General features: G+C 44.6%; 1 protein-coding gene across 1 annotated transcript in view; it reads left to right on the plus strand.

Moving 5' to 3' along the window:
* LOC309544332 (uncharacterized protein) overlaps nt 1-25,627 on the plus strand; it is a gene marked incomplete at its 5' end in the record, with an annotated part of 134,849 nt that overhangs the window by 90,153 nt on the left and 19,069 nt on the right. Inside the window, one exon of the mRNA XM_082243237.1 lies at nt 18,815-18,907. Within this exon, the coding sequence (XP_082099363.1) occupies nt 18,815-18,907 (93 nt within the window). The remainder of the gene's footprint in view (nt 1-18,814; nt 18,908-25,627) is intronic.

Raw genomic sequence — 25,627 nt, forward strand, 5'->3', positions numbered from 1 at the left:
GCTAAAAGACAGAGAATTTTATTTGTTTATTAACATGTTTTACATTTTGTACTTTTTCCTTCCTTTGAACTATGTTCTGAGCAGCTAATCTTCAACATCTTGAAATCTGAAACTTTTGGACCAGGACTTTACAGTTAATACATTGTAACAAGTTACAGTCTCCTCCCCAGGCATTAGTCTTGTAGGCAGTTTTAAGTGAACCATTTCCATCTTTCATCACATCTAGTCTTTGCCAATGAGTCATATCAGTCACTGTACTTTTATCAGCAAAGAAAATTTCTTTTAATAACTTTTTTTAGTTTTGTGTGGATTTTGTGGAGGAATTATTACTAAAGAGAAATCATTTGTCCGGTTGTTGGCAACAAACCCCCACACTGTCAAAGACACGTGCAGCACACAAGCTTAAGGGACCATACAGAACCAAACATACCTAAATCTACAATTATCTTTTTTTGTTTTGGAAACCTAAGGGTCCTTTCACACGGCCGCTCAGCTGCTTTCCGTGTGTCTGCAAATCATCCTATTTTTTTGCGGATGATTTGCGGACATCAATGTAAGTGAATGGCACTGCGGCTGTCAGCGGAATACCATCCGCTGACACCCGATTTTCCTCCTGTCAGTTCTGTTCCGTTTTTATGAACGGAACAGAACCCTATTTTTCCTTCCGTGTAAAAAACGGAAAGGAAGGAAAATCGGATGTCAGCGGTGTCATCCGCTGACATCCGCAGTGCCATAGACATACATTATGTCCGCATATCATCCGCAAACGGATGGGATGATATGCGGGCACACGGAGCGGATGACAGAAATGTCATCCGCTCCGTGGAAAAAAAAAAAAAAAGTCCCGCAGCGGACCTTTCACACGGAGCGGCCGTGTGAAAGGAGCCTAACTCTGTACACGTGTGTGTATTTACTGGATGTATTACAAAACAACTATTTTTGAAATTTTCGGATTGCAGCTGATAACTTTTATTTCACAAGAATAGTTTGAAATATCTCCCACAAACTTTGTAAGTTATGCCTGAACTTATATGTTATACCACAAAAATATAGTTAATTTCAAGGTGTGTTTGTTTGCCTTTCATATGCAGCACCCTCCTAGGTAGGTGCTAGGAAAAGCATATTGTGGCCCTCTCTGCTTATCAGGGGGGTCTGATCATTCAGCTAGGCTGTCATGTGTTTCCAGGTGTGTCTGTTGAGCTTGGGGAGTCTCCCCACTGTATCCAATGAGGGCTCGTGTTGAACAGTGGAGGAAACCTGACCAATAGGGCTTATATTAGTCTCAGTGGGTGGAACCTGCCACAATGCACCCTGGGATGGGATGTAAGTCTGAGGGGAGCACATGACAGAGCTTTGGCAGGAAGCAGAGTCCCAGGAGGAGGGTGACGGCTGTCTCTCCTCCAATCAACAAGTGAAGGTGTCCTGGGCAGTCGGCCTAGAGGATGAAGGCTGAGCTGAGCTGCAGAGAGGGATCCAGAGTGCTGTGGCCCGAGTGGAGCTGCTGGGCAGAAGTTTCCAGGAAAAACAGTATTGTTAGTACTCTAAACTGCCCAGGGGTCTGCCTAGGAGAGGGGACCACTCCAGAAGGTCAGAGGTATCCGGGAGCCAGCTAACCAGTAGAGAAGGCTTAGAAAAGCGGCCAGTGTCTAAGCCCTGAAGATAAGTGAGTGAAAGGGGGCGCCGTTGCGGGCCCTGAAGTATTCAGCAGCGCAGCAGTAATACAAGTAGCTACCTCAGCAAGGAGTGCTTAAGGGAGCTCAAAGAGGACTTATTTATGCAAGAAAGCAGTCAAAAGTCAGTTTGGAGTTAACAGGCAGCAAGACGGCATTAACCAGCGTCAACCGGCGTTGACCGGAATCTAGCCAGTGTCAAGTCAGCGCCAATCTGCATTTTTCAATTGTCCCTAGCAATTTGTGCAAAGTTGAGCCAAAGGAGTTTCCCACTTATCCCTTCTCCCATCCAAGTTCTCAATAAATACAAAAACCCAAAGATACTGGACTGGTTATTGTCTCAGGGCTCACACTTGGAGGAGAACATGCTTAAATGTGCTGTTATTGCTAGCGGTAACCCAGGAGGACCCATATCCAGCAAAACGGCTGGGAATCCTGCTACACATAGAACAATGCAGTGTATGTTTTTGAAGCTCTATGTTCAAAGTAGAACTTACAACTGTATCTGAGCACCACAAACTGAAATCGCTATTTAACCTCTTCTGGACCGAGCCCATTTCTGACACATGTTGTTTACAAGTTAAAATCTGTATTTTTAACTAGAAAATTACTTAGAACCACCAAACATTATATATATATTTTTAGCAAAGACTCTGGAGAATAAAATGGCGGTCATTGCAATATTTTTTGTCGCGACGTATTTGCGCAGCGTTCTTTCAATCACCATTTTTTTGGAAAAAATAAATTTCACTGCATTAAAAAAAAACAAACAGTAAAGTTAGCCCGTTTTTTTTTTTGTATATTGTTAAAGATGATGTCACGCCGAGTAAATAGATACCTATCATGTTATGGTTTAAAATTGCGTGCACCCACAGAATGGCGACAAACTACGGTCAATAAAAATCTCCAAAGGCGACACGTTAAAATGTTTTAACAGTTACCAGTTTAGAGTAACAGAGTAGCTCTCTTTTTAGTATCATTGCTCTCACTCTGGCAATCACGGTGAAAGCTCACGTGTGGTTTGAACAGCGCTTTCATTTGCGTGCGCGACTTCCATATGTGTTTTCTATAGCTCATGGCAACGGGGGGCGCTTTACTTTTTTTTCCCTATTTATTTTATTTCATTTTACTTAATTTTATTTATTTATTTATTTATTTAATTTTCGCACAGTTTTTTTAAAAAAAAAATCTTATCACTTTTATTGCTGTCACTCACAAGCAAAGTAAACATCCCTTGTGACAGTAATAGACAGTGACAGGTACTCTTTATGGAGGGATCGGGGGTCTAAAAGACCCCAGACCCCACCACTGCACTACAATCTATTCGAAATGCCGAAATCTGCATTTTTGAAAACTGTCACTTTTTTAAGTTCGGCGCCTTTAGCAGCCGACTAACCCGAATGTGACGTCATCACGCTGCTTCCGGGTTACTACATCGGAGACCCGATCAAAGCCGAATCCGGCTTTGATCGGGACTCCAACCAGCCGGTGAACGTGCCCCTGGCAGAGCTGCGGAAGGCGGTGGGAGGGGGGGGGCATCCCCTCCCGCTCGCTTGGGTAACGGCCAAACGGATCCCGAGCTGCATCTGCGATTACCACTTGAAAGCCGACCGCCGGATATAAAAAAATGGTACCGAGATGATGCTTCTAGCTGCAGGCATCACCCCGGTACAACCACTTCTCCGAGCTGACGTAGGGCTATGTCAGTTCGCGGAAAGTGGTAAAGGATGAGTCCAGTCAAAACCTAACTGACTATAAACCTGCTCTTTGCCACATTCTAAGACAAATCTATCTAACCCTGTAAAGCAGAAATCACTGTCCTTACCTTTTCTACACCCGATCCGGTCCGGTCCTATGCTGATCTGTCAGCGGTGGCTTCAGCCCAGGCATTTCACAGCCGTTGTCAGTCCTCTCCTGCACAGAGCTTCTGTCACTGGAGACTGGACTAGATCCGGTGTAGAAAAGGTAAGTACAGTGATTTTTGCTTTACAGGGTTGCATAGAATAATATGAAAATGTGGCAAAGAGCAGGTTTAGGGTTAGTTAGGTTTTGATTGGACTTATTCTTTAATTCATTATTATTATTCACAGAAAACTCACCCATCCATCCATTTCTCCGATCTTTATTTTGTTGAGAAATCACTGAATTTCTAGCCTAGGTTCTTACTGGTACAAATTAGATAATGCTGATATTTCATAAAATTGCTGTACATTACTTTCTTAATGTTACTAAAAATAAGTTGATCTCCTTGATCCTAAAAACTCAACCCACAAAATTAGCAATATCTCCTCTCAATTACCAACATGTATTGTTTACTATATTCCATACAGGAGCATACACTGTACAAGTATCACTTTACTGAAGTAATCCCCTAAGGTCAACACATTTCTCACAAAGCTTCCTCAGGACCAAACAAGGATCCAGTGAAAAGATAATAGTAAACACAATGTGCAAGAATGCATCTGAGGTGAGAAGAAATGGTGGCCATAAAGTGGGGTTATCCCCTGGCCACAGGGGCAAAAGGAAAAAATGCAGACCACTATGACTAAGCCTCGGTGTCAGGGCACCAACTGCAGCAGAGGTGCTCGAAGACCTGGCATCCCTGCCAGTACTTTGCATGGCCGCAGGAATTCACATTGGCACATATGCACACGCATGCGCATTGGCAAACAGGTGCCGGACCACGCAGGTTAGTTTGGCGCCAAACGGCCTTTTTAAGAAAGTCTGTCCAATCCTCCAGTGTGTTATTCCTGTGATTCCCTTATTCCTGTGATTTCCTGTTACTGACTTGGCTACTGAACCTGTCTCCTGCCTGCCTCCTGACCTTAGCTTGATTAATGTATCTTCTTTTTTCACTCTCCTGTGTTTGACCCCAGCTATCCACCTGACCATGTCTGCTCTGAAACCTACCTGGCACCAGACCTTGGCTTTGAACCTTTCTCTCCCCAGTCTCTGTTTTACCAAAGACCTGCTATGCCTCACGGGTGCCACCTGTCCGCAGACTCCACTCCAGCACATCAGCTGTACTCCTGAGTTTCCCTGCAAACAGTCCAGCAGTCGACCCTTGCTACTTTGGGCCTGACTCCTCCTGTTTCACCTTCAGGGGCACCTGGATCTTAGCAAAAAGGGAAGCCCTCTCCCCACTGGCCTCCAGCACCAGGTACGTGATAGCCAGTGAGCAGGGTGAAACACGTCAGGGGTGTGGTCAGCAGAGCAGCACTGGCTGAGGCTGCCACATATATATGTATATACTACATATACTGGGATTGGGCTGGGGGAGTGGCGGTTCTCCTTCTCTATTCATTTTCACTACTGGCACCCCTACTCCTGAGCACCAGCGGGACAGTGTATTTTTGTTTGGAGCGGCACAATAAGGTCTATGCGGGTCACAACATGTCTGTAAAGTCCATATGCCTGAGGCCTTACAGGTATTTATTACCTCTAAAAAGATCACAGTACTCTTCCTTACAGTGCATTCATCTTCTAATCCCTCCTAGAAGACTGATACCTTTGTTATTTAGGCATCACCCATATTGCTTCACACTGATCAATTCTTTTGCCACTTGCTGCCTATAACCTTGCGGTTTACCACAAAGTTACCATGTCATAGTTTGAGTAAATAATTGCTGAGGCTGGAAAGATGAAAGAAATATATCCTTACTGTCTTCAGTGGATTGATATAGCGGAGATATATGCTTCTTTCAGACAGACCTTGACTAGAGCTCAAGAACTTCTCTATCAATAATGTATTTTTTTTATGAAACTGTTGATATATAATGTGACACGTTGAGAATTTATTATTTCAAACTTAACGTAAGGTCTACATTACTGCTGTGTGCAGGATACATTTAGCTTTAAAATATAATTTGTATTTATTTTCTATATTATTCTATTATTTTTACATACACAACGTGCATGGAAGGGTAGTTTTTATCACACTGGCAAAACTGTGCCCATTCCAGAATGAACAAGGTTGGGGATATTACAAACAATGTCAGCTTGAACCATTTACAGTACACCACTATAACCACAATGGTAGGAGGTCAGATACCTCACCACCCGAATTCTCAGCTCCAAACCCTTAGTTCAGGTATCACAAGAGGTTCTCTCTCTCTCTCTCTGTCTGTCTCTGTCTGTCTCTCTGTCTGTCTGGCTGTCTCTCCCTCTCTCTCTCTCTCTCTCTCTCTCTCTCTCTCTCTGTCTCTCTCTCTCTCTGTCTCTCTCTCTCTGTCTCTCTCTCTCTCTCTCTCTCTGTCTCTGTCTCTCTCTCTCTCTCTGTCTCTCTCTGTCTCTCTCTGTCTCCCTGTCTGTCTGTCTCTCCTTCTCTCTCTCTCTCTCTCTCTCTCTCACTCTGTCTCTCTCTGTCTCTCTCTCCCTCTCTCTCTCTCTCTCTGTCTCTGTCTCTGTCTCTCTCTCTGTCTCTCTCTCTCTGTCTCTCTCTCTCTCTCTCTCTAGCTCTCTCTCTCTGTCTCTCTCTCTCTGTCTCTCTGTCTCTCTCTCTGTCTCTCTCTGTCTCTCTCTGTCTCCCTGTCTGTCTGTCTCTCCCTCTCTCTCTCTCTCACTCTGTCTCTCTCTCTGTGTCTCTCCCTCTCTCTCTCTCTCTCTCTCTCTCTCTCTCTCTCTGTCTCTCTCTCTCTCTCTCTCTCTCTCTCTCTCTCTCTCTGTCTCTCTCTCTCTCTCTCTCTCTATAGCTCTCTCTCTGTCTTTCTGTCTGTCTGTCTGTCTGTCTCTCTCTGTCTCTCTCTCTCCCTCTGTCTCTCTGTCTCTCTCTCTCTGTCTCTCTCTCTCTCTGTCTCTCTCTCTCCTTGTGAAAAAGGTACATGTTTCTTTATAAAACTGATTGTAAGAGACTCCAGGGGATGAAGTTAAAAAGCTGTCTCTGATAGAAATATTTTTCCAACTGATACAAAGGGTCAGTGTTTAATTCACCGACCAATGCCCATCCAATATTAAAAGAAAACAACAAATTCTAGTTCATTGGCTTTTAAATCCAATATTGGCTTAGTGTGTGGTAATATTTCATCACCCTAAGATCTAACTGAAGTTAATATTTGGCTAAAGTACAGTTGTTGCATGTACAGTCATCTAAAACTAGAGGTTATTGCATGTCAAAATTTTATAGACCAGATCTCAAATTAAAGTAATGTGTTTGGCATCAAAGCAAAGACTTGTAGTTCCGTACATAGCAAACCATTCATACCTAATCTCCAGAGTGTAATATTTCTTTGGGAACAAAAACCATCAGGCTGTTCCACGTGTATTTTATTTTTTTGTTGCTGTTTTTTTTGTTTTTATTTTGTTTTTGCTTTTTTATCAAATGATTGCAAATACCATCTCTGAAATGTAACTGCAAAAATAGGATAAAGGGATTTTTTTTATGAGAAGTGAAAAAATGATTGTACCCTGTTAGTCAAAAATAAATACGTTCATACCAAAGGTACTGTATGTTAAAATAACTGTCAAAACGATTTCTTTTTTGGGCAATGAAAATATCTTAAAATGTTGATCTTTTGTAACACTGAGTCCAATCTGTTACATATGTCTGTCTAAGGGTCCCAATGCTCAGAAAGTGAGCTTTCTAAAATTTTCCATTATGTTGACGGTACTCCCTGCTTTTTTTAACTAATGGTTTTGTGTATATGGTGTAAAAAAAAAGAAATTGTTCTTGTCTATCTAAAACAAAGATGTTTACCTGAAAAAAAAAAACATAAAATAATTTGTTAAGATTGCCACAGTATATACAGTAAAATCTTGAATTGCAAGCCTAATTCCTTTCCGGAAACATGCTTGTAATCCAAAGCACTCGTATATCAAAGCGAATTTCTCCATAAGAAATAATGACGACTTAGATGATTTGTTCCACAACCATTTATTCATAAGCCCTTCACTTTATAGTCAATATAAAAATAATATAGCAATGTGATAGGTTGTGTAACCATAAAATGTCCATCCACAAATGGCGCCTCCACAAGGGGATTAGAAGCAAAATCCAGTTGGAGCTACAGAGTATAAAAGGCCCTTCTAAGTGTAGCAATATGGTTACAGTTAACCACTTCAATACAGGGCACTTTCACCCCCTTCCTGCCCAGGCCAATTTTCATCTTTTAGCGCTCTCACACTTTGAATGACAATTGCGTGGCCATGCAACACTATACCCAAACTAAATTTTTATAATTTTTTTCCCACAAATAGAGCTTTCTTTTGGTGGTAACTGATCACCACTGTTTTTTTTCTTTTTTGCTAAACAAATTAAAAAAGACCGAAAATTTTGAAAAAAAAAAGTTTTTCTTTGTTTATGTTATAAAATTTTGTAAATAAGTAAGTTTTCTCCTTCACTGATGAGGCTTCACTCATGGACACTGATGAGGCAGCACTGATGGGCACTGATGAGGCGGCACTGATGAGGCGGCACTGATGAGGTGGCACTGATGGGCACTGATAATGAGGCACTAATATACAACACTGATGGGCACTGATAGACGTCACTCATATGAAGACCTGATGAGCACTGATAGGTGCCACTGATAGGTGGCACTGATATGCAGCACTGATGGGCACTGATAGGTGGCACTGATGGGCACTGATAAGTGGCACTGATAGGCAATGATAGGCAGCACTGATGGGTGGCAATGATGGGCACTGATGGGTGACACTGATGAGCACTGATAGATGGCACTAATAGGCAGCACTGATGAGGAGGCACTGACAGGCATTACTAATGGGCACTGATTGGCATCCCTAATAGGCACTGAGTGGCATCTTTGATAAACACTGATTGGCATTCCTGGTGGCCTATGGTTGGCTTCCCTAGTGGCATGACTTGGCATCCCTGGTGGGGCTCTAGTGGACATCCCTGATGGGTTTGGACTGATAATCAATGCGCTGATGTGCTGATTATCAGTGCAGACCCAACTGTCAGGAGAGCCACCAATCGGCTCTCCTCTACTCGTGCCTTGTCAGTGCGAACTGAGGAAAGCCGATAAATGGCAATTCCTGGTTACCATATGATCAGCTGTGATTGGACACAGCTGATCACATTGTAAAGAGCCTTACCACCGATCGCCACTCTGTGCACCCTCGTGGATGGGCGCGAGCGGCTTTTCCTGTTGGATGTCATATGACGCCCAGTCAGGATAACTTAACCACTTTGCGGTCGTCATTCTGCTATATGGCAGGCGGGACGTGGTTAATGAAGGTACAACATTTATCAACTTACATGGTTGATGATTAAAAGCGGCACATCTAAGTATGCAGGTATCCAGGGTAAAGCTGTCTACATAGACCATCCTCCGCTAAATGTTGTACTTTCATTAATATGTAACCCAATTGCTACACTTAGAGGTACTTCTTTTCTCTTTTATACTCAGTTGTGATGCAATGCTACGTGTATATCGAGACATTGATTGTTTATCAAGTCAAAGTTTATAAAAAAAAATAGCTTGTCTTGCAAAACACTATCATTGAGTTAATCTTTATTCCAAGGTTTTACTTTACATTTATAAATTGACAGTAGAGAATTTCGTAGCTCAATGGTTGGAGCTTGGAACTGTTACCCAGAATCCCCCTTTACAAGAGGGTATATATCATTGAACATATTTTTGAAGTAAAGAAAATATTAGGCTCAGCAAGGTTTCAGATTTAGATATAAAATATGTACAATTCTTCTTTCGCAAGTAGTTTTATTACTCTTAGGTCTTTAATATAAGCACGTATTCCACAAAATGAAAAGACATCTAGTGTTACTAATATGATTCGAAAAAACATTTCTATTCCCAGGTTTGCAACCTCTGCATTTCTTGACAAATGTTTATAAATTCTGTAGATTAAGAGACCAGAAGGGTGCAGTTTCTGGTCTCAAAGATGACACTAGACTTAATATAGGATAGTTCCAGGACCACTTGGATTATTAGGCAGTGCAGGTGCCATAGGTTGCCATATGTAGGCTACCAGTGATGGGTAGAGGGCTGTATAGAAATGGCTTGACGGGAGTCCACCTCTCTTTCTTAGTCATAGGAAGCAGTGTGAGCACGTATTCTGAACTTCCCCTCTGGGGTGGGGGGGGGGGGGTAAGGGTGGAGATGTGCAGTACTATAGTACTACTCATATGACTTGGGTATGGAATGTAGGATGCAGGCAGTCCCTTAAAGGAATGGGCTGCTCCTTGACTCATCTCACTTTCCTACTTATCTAATGATTGTTTACAACTAGCGATTGTGCTGTCACCTGGGACCAGGTTGACTGAAGCAGTGGCATCACTAGGGGGGTGTGGGGGGTGCGAACCGCACCCGGGTGACACCCGCCAGAGGTGGGCAGCGCACCCCTACACTGATCTGCATCTCTCACCGACTGTCTCCCTGTCTCACACAGTGGAATGGACCAAAGCCTTCTCCCCCTCCTAGTGGTTTACATTTACACAGGAGGAGGGACACCGCTGTGCATGTTCTGTGCTGATCTGAGGTATGTACATTGTAATGTAGATAGACAGAGGAGGGGGACAGTGACCAGGAAGGGGGCAAGTTAAAAAAAAAGATGGGGGAGTGATTGGAGGGGGGGGGGGGTTAAGAGGACATGTGCTGGGGGCACTATGGGAGGAGAGGGGAAGGTCATATGCTATAAATGGGGGTTGGATTGGAAATCCAACCCTCCAAAAGAGCACAAGCCCTCCCTCACCCTCACCTCCCTACTAGCACAAGTGGAGAGGGGGATCTGCACTGAGGGGGATCTATACTGAGGAAAGGGGGTCTGCACTGAGGGGAGGGGGGGTCTGTATTGATGGAGAGGGGATTATACTGATGGAAGGGGGGTCTATACTGAGGGCGCGGTCTATACTGAGGGCGGGGTCTATACTGATGGAGGGGGGTCTTTACAGAGGGGGGGTCTGCACTGATGGAGGGGGTCTGTACTGAGGCGGGGTCTGTACTGATGGAGAGGGGTCTATCCTGAGGGGGAGGTCTGCACTAATGGAGGGGGGTCTGTACTGGTGGAAGGAGGGGGTCTTTACTGATGGAGTGAGGTCTGCACTGGGGGGAGGAGGTCTGCCCTGATGGAGGGGGGTCTGTACTGAGGGGGAGGTCTATACTGATGGAAGTGGGTCTGTACTGAGAGGGGGTCTTTACTGTGGGAGAGGGTCTGTACTTAATGGGAGGGGGGGTCTATACTGAGGTAGGTTGGTACTTAGTGGAGGGGGGTGTGTACTGAGGGAGGGGGGACTGTATTTAGTGGAGCGGGTGTGTACTGAGGGCGGGGGGTCTGCACTGATAGAGGGGGGTCTGTACAGAGGGGGGTTCTACACTGATGGAGGGGGTCTGTACTTTTGGAGGGGGGTCTGCACTGAGGGTGGAGGGTTTGCACTGAGGGGAAGGGGGTCTGTTCTGATGGAGAGGGGGCTATACTGATGGAAGGGGGAGAGGTCTGCATTGATGGAGGGGGGGGGGTCTGTAGTGAGGGGAGGGGTGGGTCTGTACTGATAGTGAAGGGTCTGTACTGATGGAAGGGAGAGTCTATACCAGGGGTCCTCAAACTACGGCCGCCGGCCCGGGATGTATCATTCATGTTTTTTTTTTCATGAATCACCTAATTAGAGCCAGAGGCTCTAATAGGCTTCACAAAAGGGTGCACTGCGCCCTAGCCCACCCATTTGTGTGATAATAGCGAATGAAAATTCGCTATTGTCACACGGATCCTCCCCCTGGCCAATCAGGAAGCGGGTCGGAGACCCGCTTCCTGATTGGCTGAAAGGCGAGCTCATGCCATTGGCCGAGGAGGAGGCGGGAGGACTTGAGGAGATGTCGGGGGACTGAGGAGACGCCGCCGCTGCAGGTAAGTGCACTGACTGGTCTCTCTGCACGGCATAATGGTCTCTGCATTGAAGGGGGCACGCTGATCTCTCTGCAATGAAGGGGGCACGATGGTCTCTGCATTGAAGGGGGAATGATGGTCTCTGCATTGAAAGGGGGCACGATGGTCTCTGCATTGAAAGGGGGCACGATGGTCTCTGCATTGAAAGGGGACATGATGGTCTCTGCATTGAAGGGGGCACGATGGTCTCTGCATTGAAAGGGGGCACGCTGGTTTTTGCATTGAAAGGGGGCACGATGGTCTCTGCATTGAAAGGGGGCACGATGGTCTCTCTGCATTGAAAGGGGGCACGATGGTCTCTGCATTAAAAGGGGGCACGATGGTCTCTGCATTGAAAGGGGGCACAATGGTCTCTGCATTGAAAGGGGGCACGCTGGTCTCTCTGCATTGAAAGGGGGCACGATGGTCTCTGCATTGAAAGGGGGCACGCTGGTCTTTCTGCATTGAAAGGGGGCATGCTGGTCTCTCTGCATTGAAAGGGGGCACGCTGGTCCCTCTGCATTGAAAGGGGGCACAGCACGCTGGTCTCTCTGCATTGAAAGGCGGCACAATGGTCTCCCCATTGAAAGGGGGCACGATGGTCTCTGCATTGAAAGGTGGCACGATGGTCTCTGCATTGAAGGGGCACGCTGGTCTCTGCATTGAAAGGGGGCACGCTGGTCTCTCTGCATTGAAAGGGGGCACGCAGGTCTCTGCATTGAAAGGGGGCACGCTGGTCTCTGCATTGAAAGGGGGCACGATGGTCTCTGCATTGAAAGGGGGCACGATGGTCTCTGCATTGAAATGGGGCACGCTGGTCTCTCTGCATTGAAAGGGGGCACACTGTGGTCTCTCTGCATTGAAAGGGGGCACGCTGTGGTCTCTCTGCATTGATGGGGGCACACTATACCTTGATTTACTAAAGGCCCCTTTCACACTTTTGTGACCTCAAAGTCACGCAATTTTTTACAGCATTTTTTGCCGCAAAGCAATGCCTATTACATTTTTCTATTTGCGCCCCAAAAATTTTGAGCACCAGCCGCCACTATATAAATAAAACAATTAAAAATGTATTTTGTACTGATGAAGGTTCTGCACTGAGGGGGGTCTATACTGATGGAGGGGGGTCTGCATTGATAGGGGGGTCTGCAATGATGGAGGGGGTTCTGCACTAATGGAGGGGAGTCTGCACTGATGGAGGGGGGTCCGCACTGATGGAGAGGGGTCTGTACTGAGGGAGAGGAGTCTATAGTGTGGGAGGGGGGTCTGTACATAGTGAGGGGGTCTGTACTGTGGGAGGGGGATCTATACTGTGAGAGGGGGGTCTATACTGAGAGAAGGGGGGTCTGTACTGAGGTGGGTCTGCTGTGATGGAGGGGGGTCTGCACTGAGGGGAGGGGGTCTGTACTAATGGAGAGGGGTCTATACTTATGGAGGGGGGTCTGCACTTAGTGGGGGGGGTCTATACTGAAGGAGGGGGTCTGTACTTAGTGGAGGGGGAGTCTGTACTGAAGGAGGGGAGTCTGTACTGAAGGAGGGGAGTCTATAGTTGGTGGAGGGGTGACACAATGGAGGGGTGACGCAATGTTTTATCCGCACCGGGTGACCCAACCTTAGTGATGCCACTGGACTGAAGCATGTAAATATGAATTATTAATGAATTAAAAAGGCTTTCTGCATCTGGACTTCCTTCTCCTAACCTCTATTGGGAACATCTCATGGTATTGGTAAGTTGTGTCAGTGTAGGCTATTGTGGGACTTACTGCTGTAAGGCCTGTAGTAGATATATGAAAGTTCAACCCAAGAATACTGGTTAGAATGGCCAAGTGCCTCTAAAGTGGTGTGTTTACATGAAGGGGAGAGTCATAACATAGGCTAATGTCCCTGGGTACTCGGTGAAACCTTGGGTCCAGAGGATTTCAGTCAGGGAACGATCCCTTTTTCAGGCAAGAATGTGATGACCTTGCAGTTGAGCACATGGCACCTCACAGCCAAACAACAGTTCTAACACACTTGTGTATATTCCAAATGCTGGATTTAACATGTAGTAACTATGCGTACACATGTAAACTCCCAATTTAGATTTACAGTATGCATTATTTGTGTTCAAATGTATATTGAGTGTCTCAGTGGCCATATTCACAAAAAGTTTAAATAAAAATTTTCTAAACAACTTTCTGATATAAATCCATCCTGACCTAAAATCCAACAGACAACAAGTGTACGTAAATTAGGAAGTCTGCCACTCCAAGTGCCTTCCCAAAATGCAAATCCTGATTTATTCAGAATGTTTTTTTATCATGTATCTGTCACTGTAGTACAAACTGAACTTTTTTCTGCTTCGTGTTTCTAATCGACATCCGAACAGATAATTTGAGAGTTTTTAAAAAAAAACAGTTTTAGTCTGTTTTGATTACCAAGCAGCAAAAATGGAATAGCGCTGAAAGATATTTACTCAGAAAAGCAGCCCAGGCCTGCAAAGTACTTTCTCAGAAGGAGTAATTGTTTGGCATTTTGGAATAGAGTTCATGGAATCTCAAAGCGTATTCTTCCACAAAGCAGAATGCCTTAATGATCTTCCTGGTATAAATACATAAGTAAACAATAGTTGTCCTTAAATGCTGGCTTTTGCTAACAATTACTGACTCTATTCAAGCATGTTTGTGATGACTACCAAGAAAAAGTAATATATTACAATAATAAATGAATCCTCCCTCCATAACGTTCTTTATTTCCTAGAGATTAAATGTCATTTCCAAAGTATATTATAAATTCTGTGTTGTTTATAACCACCCCTGTGTAAGGCTGGGTTCACACTGATGCAGTGCGGGAAACACAGCGTTTCCTGTGTGGTTCCCGCACCGCATCAGAATCGTAGGCAGTTCACACTGTGCTCTGCGAACCGCTGCGGGTGTCAATTAAAGGTAATGACAACCCCAAATCAGTTTCCAGAACACAGTGCGAACTGTGGAATTGAATGGAATCGGATCGCATTGATCTGAACACCCATGCAATCCAATTCCAGTGCGGGCAAAAAAAAGGGTCCTGCACCTTTTTGGTGAAAATCCATTGCGAATTGACCCATACATAATGTATGGCTCATTTTTCACTGCACTGAATTTCCATGTCATTTGTACAGGAATTTGGTGCAAATCCTGTACAAATGACATGCAATGCTGTAGACCTCATAAGTGTGAACCCAGCCTAAAAGTAAAAATTCTACTTAATGCCACTTTGTAAATGTGAAGAAAAAAAAAAAACTGAGAAAAAACATCAAAGTCCTAAACCCTCCTCACGCTCTAAAATGACATGTGTAACTTTCCAATGATAAAAGGCAGGATGACAGATTTACATAAATAACATTTATTTATAAAAAAAACCTTGTGGTATGACCAAAATGTACACAGTTTCTTAAGTAAAATCAAGTAAAAGAAACTCTCTTTAAAGGATTTATTACAATGTATAATATCTTCATTGTATCTATTTATCTTCAGAAGCATTTCTATGTAAAGACACTCCAAAAAGCAATGCTGTGACCCACACCTGTGCTCACAGATACACTCACCAGAAGTACAGTGCCTTGCGAAAGTATTCGGCCCCCTTGAACTTTGACCTTTTGCCACATTTCAGGCTTCAAACATAAAGATATAAAACTGTAATTTTTTGTGAAGAATCAACAACAAGTGGGACACAATCATGAAGTGGAACGAAATGGTAAATATTACCATTTACCACTGAAAATGAGTAAATAGCTTGCGCTCTGGTTTGGTGTAGTAAAGTCGGTGTGATAGGTGTAAAGATGGCTAGAGGGTGAAAACATCAAACAAGGTTAAACAAAATACCTTAAAATACATAACATATGGGCATAGTCAAGTCCATCAGGTAGGTGAAAAGCCCGGTAGGTAGATGTGTCTAAGTGGCTAGAAAATATATCTCAATCTGCAACAAAGGGCCAGCTCCACTGCACAGGGAAGTCGGTTCTGTGGAAGATGCAAAAGACAAACAGGCGAAGCTCCTCTAAGTGCAGTAAGTTTTTATTTCAATAGGCAAACAAGATGTAACAACTCACATGGAATGAAAGTAAGTTGGCTCGATCTGAAGTAATAAGGTGATCGTAAAGTCCAGAGTCCTGAGACCGGGAGAAGAGATGTCCAAGGCCGGTAGATGGAAGCGGAGGACAGTAAGCCAGCTGCTGTTTTCCGGGACCGGCTGATCTCCGCGTGTCAGGCTGGAACGCAGCGTCTGCCGCGTGACGTCACTGGTCACTGGTGTAATTTCCTTCGACCTTGGTGACGTCACGCGGTTTATTGAAATAAAAACTTACTGCACTTAGAGGCGCTTCGCCTGTTTGTCATTTACCACTGAAAGAAAACCTAATTTGTCCTGAAAAAAAACAAGGTATAAACCATCTGGATGCACAAAGTAGTTGTGATGATATGTACAGTTTTACTAACAAATGTCAAAGTTGCTAAAGCGTGCTTAGGCATTTACATTTGTTGTACCCTTAGGCATGAAGGGGTTAAAAACTATCAAGGAAAGCTCTACATAAAAATGTAATTTGGGTACAGTGCTGCTCGCCTGAGCAATTGTCATTCAAAGCGTGACAGCGCTAAAATCTGGAAATTGGCCTGGGCAGGAAGAGGGTGAAAGTGACCGGTATTGAAGTGGTTAAGGGAGCGATCTAAGTTATTAAATAATCTGATGCAATACAGAAGGATGCACAATAGTCTAGAGCAGGCACCTCAAACTCAAATGAAACAGTGTGCTGAAATTAGTGTAATAAATATTTAAAGTCTATGTCCAGCCCAAATTTTTTCTTTTTCGTTTTGGACAGAGTGAAGTGTCAGGTTATTCCTACTATCCAGGGCTCCCCTTTACCCTTCACTTTCCATTTTGTTGATAATGTTTTACCTGACAGGAAGAGAGGGGAACTCTGTAGCAGCAACACAGACATAAATGAAAAGGCTTTTCTTCAGTAAAGTAAGGAAAGGCTCGAACACCTGTGAGATTTTTATGTTTGTCAGTGTCCATTTTGCCACTCTGTCTAAATCAACAAAAAAAAAAAAAAGGAAGGAGGGTCCAACCTACATATTTCTCCCAAAAATATAACACTTTCTTAAATAGGCAATATAGTACTGTGTGAAATGAAACTTAAAACATAAAATTTCAACAAAAAGGGACCGTAAAACTTTTTGAAGTTTTTAGCTGCAGAATTATCTCAGAAAAGTAGTTTTTTCAACCAGAGGACAGCTGGGGCTTCATTCAGAAAACTTCTTAAACTAACTGAGGGCCATAAAAGAGGCAGTTTGACGTGACTGGCCTAGAGCAACCAATCAAAAAGTTACTTTCAGCAATCTGTTGTGGCAATATGTTAGGGTACTAAATAGAAAATGGCTAGCTGTGCTAACAGTAACCATATTCTGTTCTGAATGGGCAACATGAACACCTGCTGGGGTACGTGGCTAATTGTAGAAGTAAATTATATATAAAAGTGCTGCACATTTAATTGCTGCTATGAAAAAAACAAATGTGTAATATTGTGACCAGAAAACTGATGCATAAATACCAAATATAAACTAAATGTGTGTTAAATTTCTGCAAATATTTGATGATACAGCTTTGGGACTGCAGTCCAGCATCTTAATCATTATCATAATCATTGTTTCACATTGGACAAGCAGCATAAAAAATTGGAAAGCCAACTACGAAGTCTGAATTAAAGAGCAAATGAAAGGCAAAAGATGCTCCCTATTGAGCAGCGAGAATTACTTTACCATGCAGCCTCAAAGTCCATAGCTGAGACTGAGGCGTCATTAACCTACAGTACATTTGTAACAGAAGTATCGTAAACTGGCTTTGATACTAAAATGCACATACCGATCTGTGCCTCTATGTACAAATCAGTTTATTTGCAAATGACATAGGAGTTCTGAACCCTAAAATGTTCTACTATGAAGATACAGACACTTCCTAGCAGTATTATTGTTAACTGTCTCAACCCCCCCTCCCAATTGGCTCATCTTATGATGGATGGCTTTAATGGCCAATAAGTTTGGGAGGCTGGAGGGGGCAGATCAACTATTAAGCTAGAGCACCCTAGAATTTGGGACTTCTGGGCCATTAGGGAAGAAGCCCCAAGTTCCTATTGTTTCTGTCGTAGACTTGTAGCCTTCTGGATTATTCTGTTGCACAACATAATACACGGTAAGGTGAAATAAGCCCTAGCACTCTGTTAAAAAAAAACAAAATTATTATTACCTTGCCTGTGTCACTTAAATGGGACCTTTTTCTAAAAGAGCATTTTGATATGCAGTACAAATTAGATTAAATATGAGTTAGGGGACAATCCAGATCCATGTAGTATAGGACCACTGGCAAAACCTCGGACACCACAAAGAAATCATTTTACAGGTAGTTAGAGTACATTATGGCTGCTTCAAAAGAATTTGCCCTTTAACTGAACTAAATGTATTGTAACCACTCTGACTCAGATACTGCCCCTTGCTGTAGACCAGTCTTTCTCAGTCTTTTTAACAAGGTGGCAAAGCTTTCCAGTCTTAAGGCACCCCTGCTAATAATTATTATATCTTCAGCTCATGGTAAATTAGCATGATGGTCATGGGGAAAATGCGCCTTATGTTTGTTATCATTGCGGAGAATCCCCCTTCCCCCGCTTATAGCAAAAAAAATCATTGTTGTCAGATGTTACTTATTTGGGAGGCGAAGTTTGATCATTTCTCAAGGAAGCCCTAGCAACCTCTACAGAAACCCTAGGGTTCTATGGAACCCTGGTTGAGAAAGGCTGCTGTAGACTATTTTGAACTATAATTTAATGCTTGGTTATGTAATGTTGATGTCACACAACAGTGAATAGTCTGTGCTCTTTAAAAAAGGAATAAATCCAATAGACATTACACAAGAACATATTCGATTATTGCATTTTCTTTGAAGTTGCTATTGCTGTTTTGGAATAAAAACAAGAAGATTGGAAGCTTTGTAGCTAGACCTATTTGTTATAGGAAATGTGCTAATTATACTGTAATAATACACACAAATATACTCTCCTTTATTGTGCTCTATGATCTTGGCCTCAAAAGGTGCTCCCCATCCATTACCAGTTTGTGACCTCTATTTATCAGACCATCCATGTGTAATAAATATAACACGTGACACATCCATATATACCTGCATGAGGGGTATTAGTATAGAGCCCATCTCCCATCAGAATTCAGGAATATATCAGTGTTATATAAATGAATACAACAAATATTACAATTATCATTTTATAAATGACATCTATTTTTCAGGTGACATCAGAAATGAGTAAGATAATTGCACAGGATGTTTTTAAGAGGATGGCATTAAATACAGAGTTTGACTCACACTTTGATTCTACAGAGGTAAGGTTTTTACGTATTTTTTTGGATTTAAAATATTCATATAAAGGGAAAGCATGATATGTTGTATTAGCACTTATTTTTGGCTCTTATTGCATGTTTACTCCAAAAGTAAATATAGACACGAATGTTTTCCATCAATAAAGCTAAGCTGCAGATATCTAAAGATTGCTTTGTAATGCAGCTCAATCTTCCCCTTTACTGGCTTCAGTTTCAGTTGAAGGATTGGGTCCTGGCTGTTTAGCTGCAGAGTTTCAACACAGGCATTGATCTGGAGCAGATTCCAAAGCACATACTCTGCTGTCCTAGTGATGGCCATTACATGGTGTTGTGTGCCAGTGGCTACACTGTTCTAAATAATGGGGGTCTTTGTATACAAAGATCACAAAAGTCACCATATTACTGGACATAAGAAACATAAAGATAACTTCAATGGGGTGACTTTAGATTTGTTTTGAAGATTGGTTGGATCTTTTCCCTTCCCAGCCCATGGCAGCGTCAGGCCTGCCTCACTCTACTCCCTCTGCTTTGCCTCATTTTCCATGTATTGACATCTGAAAACAATGCCAGTACTAATACAGTATACTTTTCACAGCCCCCAATCCTATTCAAACCTCCCTTGTTTTTTTTTTAATGAGATTGGTGATAGAAAAAGCAGAAAGCTAGAACGTCACATAGCACAGGCTTCAGGAATCACATTCTCAATGACCCTATAGAGCAGTGATGGCGAACCTTGGCCAGATGTTTTGGAACTACATTTCCCATGATGCTCATGCACACTGCGGTGTAGTTAAGCATCGTGGGAAATGCAGTTCAAAAACATCTGGGGTGCCAAGGTTCGCCATCACTGCTATAGAGAGACTTGTGCTTTTTTGCGGGGGCTTACAAAGAACTCAAATTAAATGAAAAGTATGGCTAAAACTCTTCTTTTGGCCCTAGGTCTTCTATTTTCAGCCAACTGCGGGCTAAAGCCTGCGGTCATGTGACGTATCTCAGCTGGCCCAGGCTCTGAATCACATCCTGAATTTACAGTCATGATCCTCCCAGATACCTGGACCAGTAGCTGGTTTAATCTCTCAGTGAACCATTTGGACACTGAGCCAGCTACTTCCAACCCCCTCCACAGCCCTGTGCTGACAGTCACCGGCTCTCTGCTCACTGAGAACTGAGCAATCAGCGGTCTTTGATCCCTCAGTTTTAGAAGCTGGGATCGGAGCTGTATCCACCTAGATGAGTATTATTTTTTTTTTTTTTTGTTAAACCCAAACTTCTCTTCTCTGACGGTGAATTAAGTGAGCTTCTTGACTTTTAGTACAATTAAACCAGCCACACATGGATCGAAATTCAGATGGTTTAGCAAGGACTGGCCAAGATGTCATTCATATATGGGCAGGCTGATTGTACCCAAGTTGATCCATCAATTGACTTGGGTACAACCAGCCTGTTGTTATTTTTACATGTGATCACTGCTTGCGGATATAACCCTTGTGTTCTGCTAGCCAGGAAGGCTCCCCATGCTCGCAGAACAGGGTTGCATGAACTTACATTGTATGCAGATTAAAAGTCACCACTTTATTGTGAGATGAGTAAAATAATGTTACTTTGTATTTCTGAATAATGCTTCTGAACAGTGTTTACAAACACTGCTAAGAAGCTTCATATGTGAAAGCAGAGACTGCTGTCATTTTGACAGCTGGTAAGTTTTCATTCACACGTGGCATTTTTGTGCTTGTTTCCCACAGCTTGACTACGCCTGACAACAAAGAATCTCATTCTTTCTAACTGTCCCTGTTAACACTTGTACGCTTAGTCGCCCTATGCTCAAAAAAAGCACAAGGTTTTTTTTTTTGTTTTTTTTTAGCACATTTAGGCATTTTTGGTTCCATAGACTTCAATAGGAACACCTGTAAATGTGAAATACATGCAAATATGCAGCATTTTGCATGCATTTGTACACCTTAACAACTCCTTTCCTCCTATAAGACTGCTCTCTTCCCCTTGCCCAGCACAGTAAACAAACTCCCTAAGCTTGACACAAGTACAAAAGCACCTGTAATACAACTGAATAAAAAAAACACGTCAAAATCACAAGAAAAACACTCTGCTCAGGTGTGAATACAGACTACAGGTAGAGGAGTGGGAGGGGCAACAGTGAAAGAGGGACAGGGCATGCTTTTGCTGAAAAATTTCAAGGGTACATAACACACCTAAGGTCCATAATTTTTTTAAAATCAGAAAACATCTTTATTGAGAGAAATTCACATCACAACGGTAAACAACATTACAGGGTTCAGGCAGAATAGCAAGAAATCACCATTACCATGTATAACAAATACATCACATTCCCCCCGAATCAGGCAACCCCCAACAACAATGCCAATTACAATATCACAGCCCACCCCCAGTGTAACAAACAGTTATCCCCCAGCGACCCCAACTCATCTTCAGACAATTATGACAATAAACGGTCCAAGATGAGGTCATTAGGAGCCATTCCCGGGCAATTCAACCAAGTACCCCAGATTTTAGAGAATTTTTGTGGAGAGCCCCTATGTTGGTATATAACCTTTTCCATTCTGAGTGCCCCCCATCTGCTCAACCACATCCTAAAGGTCGGAGGTTCAGATGCAGTCCATTGTCTCAATATAAGTAGGCGAGCTTGGAACAGGGTGCGAGAGGCCGCCTCCCGCAGGTATCTGTCTTCCACTTGTAGGTCCATAATGCCCAGAAGGCAATGTTTAGGGTCCCCAGGTATATCTATCCCCAGAGTTCTATTAATAGCAGAGCGGACCTCAGTCCAGTACCTGTGCAGCTTTGGACAGCGCCAAAGCAGGTGGATCAAGTCACCCACCTCCCTTTGGCAACGACCACATATGTCGTCATCCCGGACCCCCATAGAGTACAGTTTCAGAGGAGTATGGTGGACTCTAAGTAAAATATACAATTGGGATACCTGGTGTGAAATATTCAAGGAACACGTGCGAACCGACTCCAGGGCCTCCTCCCACTGCTCACCCGGGATCTCTCCCACATCAGTGCTCCATTGGTCGCAGGCCTTGCTAGGGTATTTTTCTAAGTACGCATTCAACAGGGCATTATAGCAGCTAGATATGAACCCCTTGGTGTCAGTAAACTGTTGCATAAGGTAGAATATAGGAGTAGGTGACAGGTGAAGCTGTCCTGTGGTAGCCTGAGCCCGCAGCACATGTTGTAATTGTAGGTAGTAGAATTTCATGTGGTCAGGTAGGGAGAATTGCTCCTGTAGCTGCGCAAAGGGTATCAGGACTCCTCCACGGAGGATGTGCCACAAATGAGTCACCCCCAAAGCCCTCCATCTATCCGCCTGATCTAATTTGCACAGTTCCGGGTAAGCGCGGTTACCCCAGATCGGACTAAATGCGGTGTAACCCGTCACTTGTTGCATTTGTTTTGTCTTATCCCACACCTTCTGTAAGAGGCGATACGTCGGATGTCGCCGATTGGGTTTGGTGAACAGCTGCACCTCCAATCCCTCCGGTACCCCACTTGCCCCCCTAAATTCCTGCATTACTGTCAGTGCTGCACCAACCGGAGTCCCCGACATCGCACCCACCAGGTGTTGCAGTTGGGAGGCCAGATAGTACAGCCAGGGGTTGGGTAGGGCAAGGCCCCCCCCATCTTCTGTAGGGTTCTGTAGTTGTTCCAAGCGGATCCTAGCCGCCTTTCCTTTCCACAGCAAGGACCGGAAAAGGGTATTCACAATGCCAAAAGTTTGTAAAGTGATAACGATCGGGGAATTGTGCAGGAAGTACAACAATTGAGGCATCAAAATCATTTTGATAAGGTTCCCGCTAGAGAGAGCCAGAGCTTAGTCCAGATCTTAATTTTATCCTGGAACCTCGTTAGAAGAGGGCTTATGTTGAGCACGCGATACTGAGTCGGGTTCGCCGAAACCACCACCCCCAAATATTTAAATTTATCAACCACTGGAACCGGGCATTGAGAGTTCAGTGGCTGAGCGGCGACCGCATCCAAATGTAGCAGTGCCGATTTGGACCAGTTGATGGTGAGGCCCGAAAACCTCCCAAACTCTGTGATCTCAGACATAACCGCCCGCAGTGAGCCACCCGTGTCTCCCAGTGTCAGGAGCATGTCATCCGCATAGAGGAGTATTTTGTCCTGAAGAGGGCCGTATTTGAAACCCACTATGGAATCCCGGTGTCTGATACGCGACGCAAGGGGTTCAATTGCAAGTGCGAATAACAGAGGGGAAAGCGGGCAGCCCTGCCGCGTTCCCCTGCCTAGGTCGAAGCCCGCAGAAATCCTACCTCCCTCCCTTATCGATGCCCGTGGTCGATGGTATAGCAGCCGCACCCATGACAGAAACACTGGGCCAAATCCAAACGCCTCCATCACCGCCCACAGATATCCCCTTTCCACACTGTCAAACGCCTTGTTGGCGTCCAAGGATAATAACGCTCTTTCGCCCATGTTATCCGCAGGAGTTTGAATCGCGACAAACAATCGTCAAAGATTAAGGGCCGTGGACCTATTGGGCATAAATCCCGCCTGATCTTCATAGATAATATGAGTAATTACAGAGTTTACCCGCCTTGCCAAAACCATAGCCAACAACTTGACGTCTGCCTGGAGCAGCGAAATGGGTCTGTACGATCCCGGATCCGTGGGTGTCTTCCCGGGTTTAAGCAGGAGCACAATGCTCGCCCTGGACATGGACTCTGGGAGTGTCCCAGCCTCTCTAGCTGCTCAAAACACCTCCAGTAATTTTGGCATCAATAGCCCCGAGAAGGTTTGATAAACCTCCACGGGGAGGCCATCATCCCCGGGTGCCTTGGCTCCCGGAAAGAGGGCCAATGCTTCCACCAACTCCTCCTCTGTAATGGGTGCCTCTAGCCTCTCCCGCTGTTCAGCTGTGAGTCTCAGAAACGGTATGTCACCCAAATACTCCTGCAACTCCTCTGAAGTGTACGTCACCCTCGTAGAGTAAATGTCAGTGTAAAATCTAGTAAGTTCCTCCATAATCTCCTCCTGCCTATTCACCAACCGCCCTGTTGGCAACCGAGGTGCCCCTATGGGGGGAACCGAGGGGCGCACCCCCACCAAACGAGACAGTAAACGGCCCGTCCGTTCCCCCTCCTCATAAAACGTGGTCTTGGAGAAAAAGTGTTTTTTGTCAACTTTAGATCGGACTTCCCCCAACCACACCGATTGAGCCGAGAGCCAGGCTGCCCTCTTCTCCTCAGTCGGGTCAAGAATATAATCCTCCTCCAGCCTCTGCGTGGTACCAGCTAAAAGTTCCTCAAATTGCCTAGACCCCGTCTGAACTTTTCTGATGCGGGTAATCAACACCCCTCGGAGGAAACATTTGAAGGCATCCCATCTCGTTAACACATCCCCATGTTGGCCATTGATCTAAAAAAACTCCCCGATAGCAGAGGCAATGCCGCCGTCCTGCGGGAATAGCTTCAGCCAAAACGCATTGAACCTCCAGGGGGCCCTATTTAAGGCCACCCGGGGGCGCACCGCAAGCCAAGCCACCAGCGGAGAGTGATCAGAGATTCCCCTAAGGGCATATTCCGCCTCCTACACTACCGGGAGGGCGGCCCTATCACACACACAAAGGTCAATCCTAGACAGGGTGGAGTGCGTTTTAGAAAAACAAGAAAATTTAACCACGCCAGGGTGCTTCAAACGCCAGGCCTCCGACCACTCCACCTCCTCCAGGAAGCGCGAAAGGGCAGTGTCCCTTTTAGCCACCGAGGAGGGGGACGGCGGATGCCTATCCCGGGCAGGATCCAAGATACCATTAAAATCTCCCATAGCAATCAACAGGGTGCCCATTTTATCCAACATGAAGTTAAGCAATTCCCTCAAAACTGAGGATGAGAACGGGGGCGGAATGTAAACCATCGCCAACACACATGTAAACTGAAATAGCACACAATGTAAAAAGACAAACCTCCCCTCCGGGTCCACCAGCACCCCCAGCTCCCGGAAAGCCAGCACCCTGTGGACCAGTACGCTGACTCCCCTTGAGTACGTGGAGTGGGTGGAGTGATACCCCCAGCCCACCTAAGAATACCGTAAACATCCCACTGTGTCCCCCTGCAGGTGTGTCTCTTGCAGACCTATGATGGCCGGGTGGTATTTCTTCAATTGTTTGGCAATCATAGACCGCTTTACTGGGCACCCAAGGCCACGGACATTCCATGAAATTACAGGTACTCCAGCCATGGGAAAAGAAAAAGAAATTGTGTGGCTTCGGCCCCCCTGCACCGCTGTCGTGCAACAGAGCAGGGAGCGACATCCAGCAACAAGAGTAAAAGAGGCCTCGGCCGTGGGAGCATAGAACCAAAAAAGTCCAGTGTGGGTGAAGTTCTCTCAAAAACAGAATCAGAGCACAGAATGAGAAGTCTCAGTCCAGCAAGGCACAACGGTGCCTCGTCACAAAACTGAAAGCGGGCGGGCAGATACGGTATGGTAAACCCAACAATGTCCGGACAGTCCAGCGGTGTCCCGGACAGTCCAGCGGTGTCCACCCGCCCAAAAACGCACAACCGTGCGAAAAAAGCATAACGTGCCACACCAGCAGTGTGGGTAGATACTGCAAAGTACAGATATGCATACCTCATGTAGAGCATCACTGTCCCAACAGGTAACTGTAAACGTCCCCGGCCGGGCCAATTTGTAATCCAAGCGTGTAATTATTTGCATAGGGGAGCA

This window comes from Pelophylax lessonae (assembly GCF_965119305.1).
Source record: "Pelophylax lessonae genome assembly, chromosome: 1".
NCBI lineage: Eukaryota > Metazoa > Chordata > Amphibia > Anura > Ranidae > Pelophylax > Pelophylax lessonae.